The sequence below is a fragment of the Notechis scutatus genome, chromosome Z (genome assembly GCF_049901735.1).
Source record: "Notechis scutatus isolate UNSWTSFEM ecotype Mainland chromosome Z, rNotScu1.2, whole genome shotgun sequence".
Taxonomy (NCBI): Eukaryota; Metazoa; Chordata; class Lepidosauria; order Squamata; family Elapidae; genus Notechis; species Notechis scutatus.
The window spans coordinates 2,989,347-3,004,000 of record NC_142025.1 but is presented as its reverse complement, the minus strand read 5'-3'; the positions used below and the strand labels follow the sequence as shown (position 1 = coordinate 3,004,000).

General features: G+C 41.0%; 1 protein-coding gene across 3 annotated transcripts in view; it reads right to left on the bottom strand.

The window, feature by feature from the left end:
- OBSCN (obscurin, cytoskeletal calmodulin and titin-interacting RhoGEF) overlaps positions 1-14,654 on the bottom strand; it is a 257,509-nt gene that overhangs the window by 108,301 nt on the left and 134,554 nt on the right. For all 3 annotated transcript variants that reach the window (XM_087947096.1, XM_087947097.1, XM_087947098.1), the window contains 7 exons: positions 13,022-13,294; positions 11,529-11,801; positions 4,854-5,120; positions 2,549-3,883; positions 1,372-1,650; positions 844-922; positions 431-555 (listed from right to left, as the gene is read on the bottom strand). In XM_087947096.1, the coding sequence (XP_087803222.1) occupies positions 431-555; positions 844-922; positions 1,372-1,650; positions 2,549-3,883; positions 4,854-5,120; positions 11,529-11,801; positions 13,022-13,294 (2,631 nt within the window). The remainder of the gene's footprint in view (positions 1-430; positions 556-843; positions 923-1,371; positions 1,651-2,548; positions 3,884-4,853; positions 5,121-11,528; positions 11,802-13,021; positions 13,295-14,654) is intronic.

The window sequence follows — 14,654 nt, the reverse complement described above, 5'->3', positions numbered from 1 at the left end:
ACTCGTGGTCCCCTATTTCTAGCCTGGTGCCTTCACCACTATACCAAACTGATTCTCCTACTGCATTGCAAGTTCCACCCCTTTTATTCACACATTTGTAATGTTGGTTGCATACAAAAGGGGTGGAACTTGCATCGCAATAATGAATATTCTGAGTAATGAAATCCTTTTTTTAAAAAAATCTGCTTAATGCTGCAATGCCCCAGAATCCTTCTGAGCACCTAGTGGCTGGAATTGAACCCACAAATCAAGGTGATGTGAGTCAAAACCAAAATCAAGCGAAACAATTTTCAACCCACTATGTCAGGCTCATCCACTGCCTGAACAACTCTGAGAACAAAGACCAGCATGCAAGAAGTGATTGTGTGAATGGGATCTACCCCAGACTCTGAAGGTGTGGGGGGTGGGGGAGAATTGAAATATCTGTTACCTTTCACTTTTAAATGGAATTTGGCAACAGGGGCTCCAGGCGCCACATGAATATCGTGAAGTTCATCCATGATTTGAGGCAACTGTTCCTCTTCTGTTGTTGACTCCACTCCTTCTTGTTCCCGGCTGGTTCAAGAGATGGTGGGAAAGAGAGGGAGGGCAACACAAACGATTGACATGCAAAGCCCACTCCCAAATATAATTAGAAGTTAGAATGATAGGTTTAGAAGGGACCTTGGAGGTCTTCTAATCCAATCCCTTGCTCAAACAGGAGGCATGCAGGAAAGGGATGTGTGCTCCCTCTTCTGACTCGGAAGTCCCAGAATAATATTTGACAATAGATTTTCACCCAGAGTCATTGTGATATGAGATGGGTGGCAAATACATTTAATAAATAAATAATATTGCTTTTACCTGGACAGATAACCCTTAGCGCTGTAGTACGACGAGGTCTCCGTTGCATCTCCGGCTGTATCATAATCTGTGCTGGTTACTAATGAATGGTAAAAAGAAGATTTCAGGGGCAATGTTTCTCAATTTCAGTCACTTTAATGTCAGTGGACTTCAACTCTCAGAAGTCCATGGTGAGGTTGAGAAACATTGCATTAGAGCGATACTTCTCAAAAACAGCATAAGAGAAAGTGGACAATTGTGCAAGAATCAAGGAAGTTCTGATCAGTGATTTTTACGGGAGGGAGGGGGGAAAAGAGAAAGAAAGAAAGAAAGAAAGAAAGAAAAGAAAGAAAGAAAGAAAGAAAGAAAGAAAGAAAGAAAGAAAGAGAGAGAGAGAGAGAGAGAGAGAGAGAGAGGGAGGGAGGGAGGGAGGGAGGGAGGGAGGAGGGAGGGAGGGAGGGAGGGAAGAAGGAAGATTAAAGGAAGAATTATGCTCAGTTATGCTCAGCTTTTGAACAACAGTTTCCCGCATCCCAGCTTTAAACTCACGGTCCACTCGTAGCTCGGCTTTTGTTGAAGACACCCCCATGCTGTTTTCAGCCACGCAGCGGTAGACCCCCATGTCAAGAGGGACCACCGCTGTGATGATCAGTTGATTACATCCTTCCTGGTCCTCATTGATCATGTAATGGTCATCTTCTTCAAGAACATGGCCATCTTTAAACCACCGGACAGTCGGCATTGGCTTGCCAATCACCACGCAATCAAAACTGACCGGGTAACCATCCTGCACCTCTTGATTTTGAAGTTCAGTGATGAAGACTGGAGCTAGAATGAACAAAGAACAATAAGAGCAAATCTATATGTCTTTTTCCTCCTCCTCCTCTCTGCAAACCTCATTCCCTTCTCGTATTGATGATGTCACTTAGTTGGGTCATGAAATGTCTATAATAAAACAACCAAGCTCAGAGAGAACCAAGTTAATCTTCCTCCTCCTCATTTTCCCCCTTCTTGTCTTTCTACTGCTTCTTCACCTTCTGCTTTAACTTTTAGTCCAGCCCTTAAGAAGGAGTCCCTTATACAGCTTCTGTCCTGTCTCTTCTGTGGTAGAGTAATAAAGCACCTACAACTTCTGAAGACAAGCCATTGTGCTGATGGATTCCTCTCATTGCTAGGAAATTTCTCCATAATTTAGGTTGGTTCTCTCCTTAATAAGTTTCCCCCCATTACTCCTAATGTCCTGCCTTCATCTGCTTTGGAAAATAGGTTGATCCCCTTTTCTCTGTGACATTCCCTCAAGTATTGGAAGATTGCTATCATTCTTCGTCCTTCTCTTCATTAGACTTAACATACCTAGTTCCCTCATATTAGCCTCCAGAACTCCTATCTTTGTTGTTCTTCTCTGCACTCTTTCTATAGTCTCATCACCTTTTTTGTCCTGTGATGACCAGAATTGGACAAAGTATTCCAAATACGGTCTCATCAGTGCAGTATAAAGCAGGACTAACACTTCACCTTAAATTGATTTATTGCTGCACGTGCCTATGCACAGGAATCTTCTCAACTAACCGTTAGTACCTGCTAGGAGTTAGATAAGGGTCAATAGAATTAAAGGGAAATTGGACTTCGTTCACTTGTGACTATGTAGGGATTCTAGACTGATGCCTCTTTTGAAACAGCCCCCAGGTTATGACACTCCTCCTCCTATAAAACCTTGCGTACTTACCAGTATCAGAGGTCAGCAAAGTAGGTGGTGGCCGTTGAACCAAAGTCCGCAACTGTCCAGCAGGAGGTGAAGTGGCTTTCCCAATACGCAACTCTATCTTTTTAGGACCCTGGTCCAAAATGTCAATCTCAACAGGAATACCCATAGCGGCAAACATCTCCTGAAATCGACCCGCAGCTGTTTTGGCCTCCGTGTGAACTTCAAACTTGATGTAGATGTAGCGTTCGTCTTCCCGATAGGTCTGACGATCCACTGCCTCAATTTCTCCCTCGTCCGCACTGACAAACAGTTCCTCGTCGACATCGGAGATCTCAGTGGAGATTTTGGACTTGAACAGCTTGTGGAGCCTCCGACCGGCTTTACGGAAAGCATCGTCCAATTCGCTGCCAGATGAGCTCTCTGATTCGCTGTCGGGAAGCTTGTTGGCAGTTTTCGGTTTTCGAGAAGGTGCTTGAGGTTGGATGGTCACCTTGGCACTGTGGGAGACCTTGCCAAATTTATTGGAGGCTTCACAAGTGTACTTCCCCTTGTCATTCATTTCCACACCAGCGATAATCAAGGAACAGGTCCCATCATTGTAATTGTCTATATGATAATGCCGCCCATCCTTAATTTCATTACCATCTTTCAGCCAACTGACCGTCATGTCTGTCTTGCTGTGGGCCACACAATCCAGATGGAGAGTGTCTCCTATCTTGCCAACAAAGTCCTTGAAGGTGTCCGCAAAGACTGGACGTTCCTGCTGTTTGATTTCCTTTCTCACTTTGTAACCTTTGAAGGCTGCTTGGATTTTGACGGCAGCTTGAGACATGGAAGGGTCCTCCAAGTCCCCTTCAGTGATCTCCATTTCAGTTGACTCTGCAGGAGGAGATGGTTCCTCACCAACCTTCTGCTGATCTTGAGGGATTTTCTCTATGACTTTGTGACTGATGCTCATTGTAGATGACCCAGCCTTCTTGAGGTAGGTGATTAAGGAAGGTGTCCCAGCTCTAGATTCGTCATCTGAACTTGTGATGGAAAAATCTGCTTCTCCAGCTTTTGCGGACTCATCGCAAGTAGAGTATTCCTCGGAGTAGTATGCGGTTATCTCCAGTTCCTCCTTCTTCCTCTTCTGAAGTTTGTCGTCTTCTTCGGGCAGTTCACTGATTGAGTCCAAGGTCGGCTCGCGACTCATCCTCCGCTTCTTGGCCAGAGCTTCCCACAGAAGGTGGAGGTCCCCTTCCTGAGCAGCTTCGGGTGGCAAGCTAGGTTGAACCTCTTCATCTGCTACCTTTGTTGGCTCTTTAGAGATTGGTGCTTCCTCAACAACTTCTTTCAACATTGACACAGAAGAAACTGAGAAATGAAATGGTGAGATTACTATTAGGAAGTCAGGATATGGCAACTGCTAGACATCAAAAAGAGGATTACCTATAAAATAATCTATATTTTGCAAATCCCCATTCAACAGATTTTAGAATCAATTAATCAATAATCAATCAATCAGTCTAGATTAATATAGTGCAGATAGTCCTTGATTTACGACCACAACTGAGCCAAATTTCCATTGTTAAGCAAGGCAGTTAAGTGTGTCACACCTCATTTTGCAACACGTTTTGCAATGCTTCTTCTCTCATAATCACTGAAGCTGTTAAGTGAATCACATGTTTATTAAGTGAATCTGGCTTCGCCCATTGACTTTGCTTGTCAGAAGATGGCTGGGAAGGTCGTAAAAGGAGATCAGGATGCTGAGACTTGTAAAACATACCGGTTTTCAAGTGCCTGAATGTTGATCACATAAACATGGGGATGCTGTGACTGTTGTAAGTGTGAGAATCAATCATAAGTCACTTTTTTCTGTAAAGGTCGTCATTCACTTACAACCATTCATGTAATGACCATTTGAAGTTACAACAGCAATGAAAAAAAGTGACTTGCAACTGGTCCTCGCACTTACAACCATGGCAGCTCTCCCATAATTAGGAACTCAATATTCTGGCTCTGAGCAACCAGTGTGTATTTAGGACTGTTGCAGCCTCCTGGGGTTACGTGATCCCCATTTGTGACCTTCCCAGCCAGCTTTGGACAAGCAAAGCCGATGGGGATACCAGTTTCACTTAATGAATTGCAATTCACTTAACAACAGCAGTGATTTGCATAACAACCCTGCCAAAAAGATCCTAAAATTGGATGAGACTCACTTAATAAACTCCTTGCTTAGCAACGGAAGTTCTAATCCTAGTTGTTGTTTGTCTCTGCTGGGTAATGACCCCAATACAATTATATAACATGTTTTTGAGAATTACATGTAGGAATTGTAACTTACCATCAATCAAAAGATTGGCAGAAGTTTTTATTTCAGGCGAGGTGATACAGGTGTAGGATCCTTGATCTTCAAATTTAAAATCGTGTATGATGAGTGTCTGTTTTTTGCCTTCGGAGATGATTTCATATCGTCCACCAGGCTGGATCGGTTCTTTCCCTTTGACCCAAATCACCTCTTGGGTCTCACTGGAAAATTCACACTGCAACTTGGCCTTCTCTCCTTGCGTAGCAGACTGGTCAACCAAAGGCTGAGTGACTTCAACAGGTTCTAAAGTTCAACACATGAAAGCCAGTTTACAGTCCTCAACCTGTAACTATTTGTTTAGTGACCATTCAAAGTTACAACAGCACTGAAAAAAGTGTCGTATGGCTGTTTTTTTACACTTATGACCACTGCAATATCCTTACAGTTATGTGATCAAAATTCAGACGGTTGGCAACTGGTTCATATCTCATACAAGGAAAGTGTAAGAAGGTTTTACACACACACACACACACACACATTTACAATAGTAAAATTAATGCAAACTAAAAGAAAAAAGTATAAAAAGAAAGAGAGAAATGCAAAGGACAAGATACAAATAATAGAAACTAGAAAACATAGAAAGTAAAAGTATAGTGGAGATTGAAAATGTATTTTAACCATCACAATACTTAAACAAGAAACTCTTTACTCTCTCTTGGTTTACAACCAATGATTTCTTCATTCCATATCCCATTTTTTAATCTATAGACAAATCCATGAAGCAATATTTTTTGAGTTTTCAGTCAGCAGAAAATCCATTAAGGGTTACCAGAAATAACAACAGATTTTATTTTAACTTTGGTGAAATAAATCAATTCTATATGCTTTCCTTTTACTTTTGAAAGACTTAATCTTTAGTCCATTCAAGTATTGTTGTAGAATCTGATTTTTAAAAATTTTTTAAATTTTCCTTCTATTTGAGCAGTGGGCTTGGACTAGAACAGTGGTCGCCAACCAGTGGGCCAGGGATCACTGGTGGTATGTGAGAAAATTTTGGTGGTCCGCAGAGAAATGTCATCCCCAAAGCACTCAAAGCAATTAATCCAGGCTGCATTGCCCACATGGCCCAAGGGAACACAAGGCTTGCGTCACTTGCATTGTGAACAACACAAGATAGTGAGGGGAGGGGGAAAGGACGGGAGGGGAACTTGCCCCACTTGCCCCATGCGCCTGGCCTGGCCACCGAGCTGCTTCTTTCCACTTCTTTCTTATTATGAGTTTGGTGGTCCCTGAGGTCAGGTGTGGGATTCTACCGGTTCTATAGAACCCCTTGTTAACTTTCTAAGCAGTTCGAGAACCGGTAGTTAGAAGAAATCTACTTTTGTTTTTTTTCCCCCTTATTATGTTCTTGGCAGTATGCCTAGACTTACTTTCTCAGAAGGAGTTTTTTTTTTCTTGATACTTTCTTAAAGGGGAAGGGTTGTTTTAAGCTTTTTATACTGATGTTGGGAGGAAATACTCCCGGCATGCAATGATCAGCACTTTGAAGAAATAATTGAATAACGAAGCAAAGCTGCAGAAAGAAGCTTTTTAATGACAAGGAACCAAGATTAGTGACATTCAGCAAGGCTTCTTGGCTAGCTAGAAAGATTGACATTCAAACATGAGTTTATATACCCTTTCTGGTTTTTGGTGAAGTTTAATTCTGTCCTTGGTGACGTTTAATCCTGTGTTTATTGATGGGATAATATTCCCTATTCAGCTTTGTTTGAAAAGAAACTGGGTTGAGAAATCTGACTAGTTCCTTTGTCTATTTGTTCTGATAATTGGTTTAACAAGCAACAGCTACTGTTGTGATTTAATTATTTGTATTGTGTTTGAATTTTTTCCTGCCTCATGATTTCTTTTTCTATCTGGGGAGGGGGTCTTCCTTCACTGCTTTAGTGGTATCTGGCACTATCCTTTTGGAGTATACTTCCAAGAGGCAGGATGCAAGCTTGGTACTGATTTTTTTACTGTCTTTCTGGGGAGCATGTGACCTTTCCTTAAATCTGGACGATTTCCTTAAGATATCTTGTGAGGTGAGTGAGACCAGCTGGTATCTTTAAATGGTGCAAATGGATCTAAGGATTGCTTTTCCAGGGTGTGCTCTTTCTGGAGAGCTTAAATGACCTCTCTGCTAAAGGGTTTCACTTTATGAACAAGGGTTGGCTGCTGATAGTTATCACTGCATTTTAACTATTTTAATTCCTCAAGGTGCGCTGGCACCCTGCCTGACTTGTAACTCCGGCTTGCAGGTATTTTAAATCTAATGATTGGTATTTAGGGCAGTTTTTTGCAAGGAAAGAAGCTTTTTGTATTTTTGTACAGGTAATCCTTGATTTACAATAGTTCATTTAGTGACCATTCAAAGTAACAACGGCACTGAAAAAAGTGACTTATGGCCATTTTACACACTTATGACGGTTGCAGTATCTCCACTGTCATGAGAGGCCAGGTGAGGAGAAGCGCCCCTTGACATGAGTGACGTCAAGTTGGCCATGCCCACCCAGTCACATGACCACCAAGCCACACCCACCAACTAAACCACGCCCACAGAACTGTTTGTTAAAAAATTTGAATCCCACCCCTGCCTGAGGTCCAAAAGATTGGCGACCCCTGGACTAGAAGACCTTCAAGGACCTTTCCAGCTCTGTTCTTCTGTTCTTCTTCTTTGTCCTTTCTCACAAGATTATTCAAACCTTTAACAAGCTTCTTTTATCCAATATAAAAGATTATCCAAGTCACTCTCTTGGTGAATTATTTGTACAGTATTTCCCCTTTGATTTTTAAAACATCAACTGGTTTAAGACATCAAGTGTGGCATCCTTTCCATGTCATTCTCATAACTGTCATTATCACCTGTCATTTTTGTCTTATCAAAAAATATTCTTCTTCTGCCACTGTTTCTGAAACATTTTGGACACTGTTTATTCATAGAAGCAAACCTCACTACTGACATTGTTGTTACTAACTTATAATTTCATATTTCAAAAGTGCCCTTCAATATTTTCAATGTTAAATTTTGTTTGCATAATTTTATATGTTCCAGTTAATTAGTTGTAAAGATGAGCAGTTTAGAAATGTGATAGATAGATAAAATTAATTAATTAAATAAATAAATAAATAATAAAGGGTATTAGCTCCCCTGATGTCCAATATTTAAAATTATTTTTCTTCATTTTGTCTTGCAATAGTCCAAACAAATCTACTGTATTTCCCTTTGGAAGGATTCTTTATAATTAATTCCAAAAACTTATTCTAAATGTGTTTGGTTTCTTAATCTTTTTATAACTTTCTAAGAAAAAAAAGTGTCACTTAGCTGTTTGCTGTTTATTTAATATTTTTTTTAAAAAAATCTTAAGTTTAGGATTAACATGATTTTTCATTAAGGATTGAACGAGACCTCAGCCCGCATTTTCAGACTTGCCAATTGAAACGTCCCTAAAGTTCTTAACAAGCAATTTCCAAGCATAATTTAAAAATGAAGTTTGCAAATCTAGTGCAAAGCTTAATTGCAAGCAAAATTGCTACTCCTATCTTTTCCTAGTGCTCAAAACCTACCAGGGATCTCTGTCTTGTGATCTCCTCCATGAGAGACAGCTGTTCACATTGATGGGCGTAATCTCCTGTCCTCTCCTTGTCCCGAGAGGTTCTTAAGAAGCAGCCTCCTCACAAGAATCATAGAACTGGAAGGGACCTTGTAGGTCTTCTAGTCCAATCCCCTGCCTAAGGCAGGAGTCCTGATTCCACCCAGTCAAATGGTTTTCCAACCTTTTCTTCTAAAGGTTCCATCTTAGGCCCAAGACTCTTCAATATCTTCATTAACGACTTAGATGAAGGAATAGAAGGGGAATTTACCAAATTTGCAGGTGACACTAAGCTGACAGGAATAGCTAACACCCAAGAAGATAGGCTCAAGATCCAGATGGATCTTGACAAACTAAAATACTGGGCCGTATCTAACAAAATGAAATTCAATACAGAGAAAAGTAAAGTCCTACACTTAGGCAAGAAAAACCGAAAATACACATATAGACTGGGTGAAACCAGGCTCAACAGCAGGAACTGTGAGAGGGATCTTGGAGTCTTAGTGGACAACCAGCTAAATAGGAGCCAGCAGTGTGCAGCAGCCATCAAAAAAGCCAATGCAATCCTAAATTGTATTAACAGAGGGATACAATTGAGATCAAGGGAAGTACTAATACCACTCTATAAAGCCTTAGTAAGACCACACCTAGAGGACTGCATCCAGTTTTGGTCCCCACACTATAAAAAAGATGTTGAGACTCTAGAAAAAATACAGAGAAGAGCAACCAGGCTGATGAGGGGATTGGAGACTAAAACATATGAAGAACGGTTACAGGAACTGGGCTTGGCTAGTCTCGTGAAGAGAAGGACCAGGGGAGGAAGGAGAACAATCTTCCAATATTTGAGGAGCTGCCACAGAGAGCAGGAAGGGGTCAAGCTATTTTCTAAAGGGCCTGTAGGCCAGACAAGGAATAATGGATGTTAACTGAACTAGGAGAGATTCAACCTGGAAATAAGGAGAAACTTTCTGACAGGGAGAACAATCAACCCAGGGAACAGAAGTTGCCTTCGGAAGTTGTGGGAGCGCCATCACTGGAAGCTTTCAAGAAGAGACTGGACTGCCCTCTGTCAGAAATGGTGTAGGGTCTCCTGCTTGGGCGGGGGGTTGGACTAGATGACCTACAAGGTCCCTTCCAACTCTGATTATCTGTTATCTGTTAAGCCTCCAGTGATGAAGCACCCACAACTCTGAAAGACAAGTTGGTGCATTGATTAATCATTCTCACAATAAGGAAATTCCTCCTTAGTTCCTTCTCTCCTTGATGAGTTTCCATCCGTTACTTCTTGTCCTGCTTTCAGGGGCTTTGGAGAATAAGTTGACCCCCTCTTCTTCTTTGTGCCAGCCCCTCAAATATTGGAAAACTGCTATCATGTACTCCTAGTCCTTTTCTCTAGACTAGATCCGTGATGGCGAACCTATGGCACGCATGCCAGAGGTGGCATGCAGAGCCCTCTCTCTAGGCATGCGAGCCGTCACCCCAGCTCAGCTCCGCCGTGCCATAAATGTGAAAAACTGTCATGTCACTTTTTCAGAACCATTGTAACTTTGAATGGTTGTTAAATGAACTGCTCCAAGTGTGGCCTCAGCAGTGCAGTATAAAGTGATACTATCATTTCTTCTGATGTTGATGCTGTCCCTAGGGCTGCATTAGCTTTTTGTGGTTACTGCAGCACACTGTTGGCTCATAATTAAGTGGTGATCCACTAGGACTCTCACAGTTGTTATTATTGAGCCAGATATCACATATTCTGTACACGTGCATCTGATTTTTCTTGCTTAGGTGCAGGATCTTACTTTTTTGACCACTGACTCTGGTTGGATACAGCTCAATACTCATTAACTGTTCATTCTTTGTTATGGTGAACAATTTTGCTTTTCATGCAACCTTCTTCAATATCCATTTCTTCCTCCAGAAGGGATCATTTTGAACCTCGGTGGCACATGAGTGCAGTACTGCTGGCTACTTCTGCTGACTGCCAGATGCCTGCAATTTGATAGTTCAAATCCCACCAGGCTCAAGGTTGACTCAGCCTTCCCTCCTTCCGAGGTGGGTAAAATGAGGACCCAGATTGTTGGGGGCAAAATGTTGACTCTGTCAACCGCTTAGAGAGGACTGTAAAGCACTATGAAGCGGTATGTAAGTCTAAGTGCTATTGCTATTGCTATCATTTTGCATTAATCCTCAATTAAAAACTTAGCATATAGAACATAGTACATAGAATAATAGAGTTGGAAGGGGCCTTGGAGGTTTTCTAGTCCAACTCCCTGCTTGAGCAAGAGACCCTATATTATTTTAGGCAAATGGTTGTCCAGTCACTTTTTGAAAGCCTTCGGTGATGGAGCATCCACAAGTTCTGACAGGACAACCTCTGACTTCTGATTGATTAATTGATCTCACTGTAAAGAAATTTATCCTTAGTTCTAGGTTGCTTCTCTCCTTGATTACTTTTCATCCGTTGTTTCTTGTCTTGCCTACTCCTGCTTTGAAAAACAGGTTGATCCCCTCTTCTCTATGGCAGCACCTCAAATATTGGAAGATAGCTATCATGTCCTCCCAGCTCTTCTTTTCATTAAACAAGACATACCCAATTCCCGCAACCATTCTTTGTAAGTTTTAACCTCTAGTCCCCTAATCATCTTTGTTGCTGTTCTCTACACTCTTTCCAGAGTCTCAAAACCTTTTTTTATTATGGTGACCAAAACCACTTGGAATATTCCAAGTGTGGTCTGAATAAGGCGTTGTAAAGTGGTACTAGAACTTCATGTGATCTTGACTGCATCCCTCTATTAATGCAACCTAGGATTTCATTGGCTTTTTTGGCTGCTGAAGTACATTGTTGGTTTCATGTTTAAGTGATTGTCCACTACAACTCCAAGGTCCCTCTCTCAGTTACTGACATTAAACCAAGTTTCACCTATATGCCTGTACAGTTGGTTTTTCTTACCTAATTGTAGAGCCTTACTTTTATCTACCTTGAATTTAATTTTGTTAGATAGGGCCCGGTGTTCAATGTGATCATTTTGCATCAATCTTCTCCTGTAGGCAAGTTGCAAGAAAACACTTATCTGATTCAACTTACCTGTGACAGTCAATTTTGCAGACACAATAGCATCTCTGGCAGCAAAAGTTATCTCTCCAGAGTGGAGAAGCTGAGCTTTCTTTAGGATGAGTTTGTAGCTATTTTCTTCTACTTCAATTCTCCAATTTTCGTCTGGTTGGATGTCTATGTCATTAATATACCAGGCAACCTCATGGATGGGTACTGCTTCACTTAACACACAGGTGAAGACAGCTTGTTCCCCAGCACAGATGGTGACATCCGTCAGTGGCTGCAAGAATTCCAGTCTCCATCCTGAAATGATCAGAAATGACACCATCAGTCCTTTCAAGCAAGGAAAAAATTGAGAGGTTGGGAAATTTGGGAGGGAAATTTAAAAAACAACAACCAGAAATACAGGTGGTCCTCGACCTGCAGTAGTTCATTTGGTGACCATTCAAAGTTACAACAGGGAAATGTTCATTTTTCAAATTTATGACCATTGCAGCATCCCCATGATCATATGATCAAATTCAGATGCTTGGCCACTAACTCATATTTAAGACAGACATAGTGTTCCAAGATCACGTGATCCGTTTTTGCGGCCTTCTGACAAGCAAAGTCAAGGAGGAAGCCAGATTCACTTAACAACTCTATTACTAATGTAACAACTGTGCTGATTCACTTAATAGCTGTGGCAAGAAAGGTCGTAAAATGGGGTAAATATCTCACCTAGCAACATAAATTTTGGGCTCCATTATGGTCGTAAGTTGAAGACTACCTGTACATGAAAATGGATCCTGTTTCCTGGCTGTATTGCTAACTGGTCAAGTATCTCAGCTGCTATGTATGTATAGGGAATTACGACATTATTCACACTTACAACCATTGCAACATCCCTATGGTCATGTGATCAAATTCAGATGTTTGGCAACTGATTCATATTTATGATGGTTGCAGTGTCTCGGAGTGTTCCAAGATCCCATGATCCAGTGGTGGGATTCAATTTTTTTTACTACCGTTCTGTAGGCGTGGCATGGCTTGGTGGGTGTGGTTGGTGGCCGTGGCAGGAGGATATACTGTAAAATCCCCATTCTCTCCCCACCCCGTTAACCTGCTTTCCAGCTCCGTTCTCCTGTGCAGGGCAACCAAAGTCGACCCAGCTGATCAGCTGGGACTCAATGGGAGGCAGAGAATAGATGGGGGCGGGGCCAGTCATAGGTGGCATTTGCCGGTTCTCTGAACTACTCAAAATTTCTGCTACCAGTTCTCCAGAACTGGTCAGAACCTGCTGAACACCCACCTCTGCCGTGATCCATTTTTGTGACCTTCTGACAAGCAAACTCAATGGGGGAAACCAGATTCACTTAACAGTGTTATTAATTTAACAACTGCAGCGGTTCCCTAAACAACTGTGGCAACACAGGTGGTAGAACTATCTTGTTTAGCAACTTAAATTTTGGGCCTAGTTGTAGCCGTAAGTTGAGGACTACCTGAATCTGATTGTCTTGTGGAGCAAGATATTTGATTGTCACCTTTTACGGTCAAGAAGGCAGACGTGACCACATCGCTCGCTTGGAAGGTCACCCTGCAGCTGTCTTGGACTTTGAGGTTCTTCAGAAGCAGAAGATGGCGAAGCCCATTTTCAAAATAAACCAGCTCTACATTTTCAGATGTTTTTGCCGGCACATCATCGATCAGCCAGTTATAATTGTAGATTTCTGGTTTGGAAAGATAACACTCAAAGAGAGCTTCTCCTCCTTCCATCGCATCCACGTTCTCGAGGCCCTGGATGACTGTGTTCTTGGCTGTTAGGACAAAAAAAAAAAATGGAATTAATAATAAAAAAGGCCTCAATCCCTGACTTTCCCATGATATGGGTAGTCTTTGTCTTGTAACTGTTTGTTTAGTGACCATCTGAAGTTACAACAGCACCAGAAAATTGACTTAGGACTGGTTCTCACACTTATGACCATTACAGTATCCCCATGGTCTTTGTGATTAAAATCCAGGTGCTTGGCAGGTGACTCATAGATTATGATGGCTCCAGCGTCCTGGGTTCATTTGATCACCCTTTGTGACTTTCTCAGACAGCTTCCGATTAGCAAAGTCAATGGAAGAAACCAGATTGACTTAATGGCAGTGTGATTTACTTAATAACTGCAGTGATTCACTTAACAACTATGGCAAAAAAGGTCATAAACTGACATGACTTATTTAAAAACAGCGTTACTTAGCAATGGAAATGTTGGGATCAATTGTAGTTGTAATTTAAGGACTACCTATATAGCATTTAAGTTAGCTGGAAATAATAAGTATAAGTATTATATGCTATATGTATAATATATATTATGCATATAGGTTACATATTATATATAAAAAGTATAAATTACAAATAACACATCCACACACGCTTATTATATATAATGTATAATATTACATATATTATATATATAACTGGATATTATATTGATACAATATATAAAATATAACAATTACAAGACTTTAGACAGATTGCAAGCTTGGTTGCTTCCAATGCTTTATATTCAAAAAATGAAGTGTCTGCCATCTTTAGCTGAAATTCAATTTTCATTTTGATATAGGTTGAGTTTTGGAAAGGAGAAAGAGTTTTTATAAGACTAAGTTGTGACTTAGGAGATCAAACATGACACAGTTTGTTTTTTTAAGTGGAAATTTAATTGCATGGTTACATCCTCGGTGGATTTTTTAAACCTTCTTCTCTATGGGGTAGTCGCGAACTAGGATCGTAATATTGTAAGGAAGAATTAATTCCACACTAAGATTTGGTTCTGCCGGATTTCAACAAGGGTAAGAGAAGGGTTTGAGTCATGTAAAAAAAAAACCTCAAAATTGTAAATGACAATAAATTAAAATTAAAGGCGAACTCTGCAGATGTCAAGGAAGTGACAACAGACTACACATGTTACTTTAGTACCCATGGTGATTTCCTCTTTAATTACAGGTAGTCCTTGACTTACAACCATTCGTTTAGTGACTGTTCAAAGTTACAATGGCACTGAAAAAAGTGACTTAACCGCTTTTCACATTTACAACCATTGCAGCCATCCCTTTGGTCTCATGATCAAAATTCAGACGCTTGGCAAGTGACTCATATTTATGATGGTCGCAATGTTCCGGGGTTCCCCT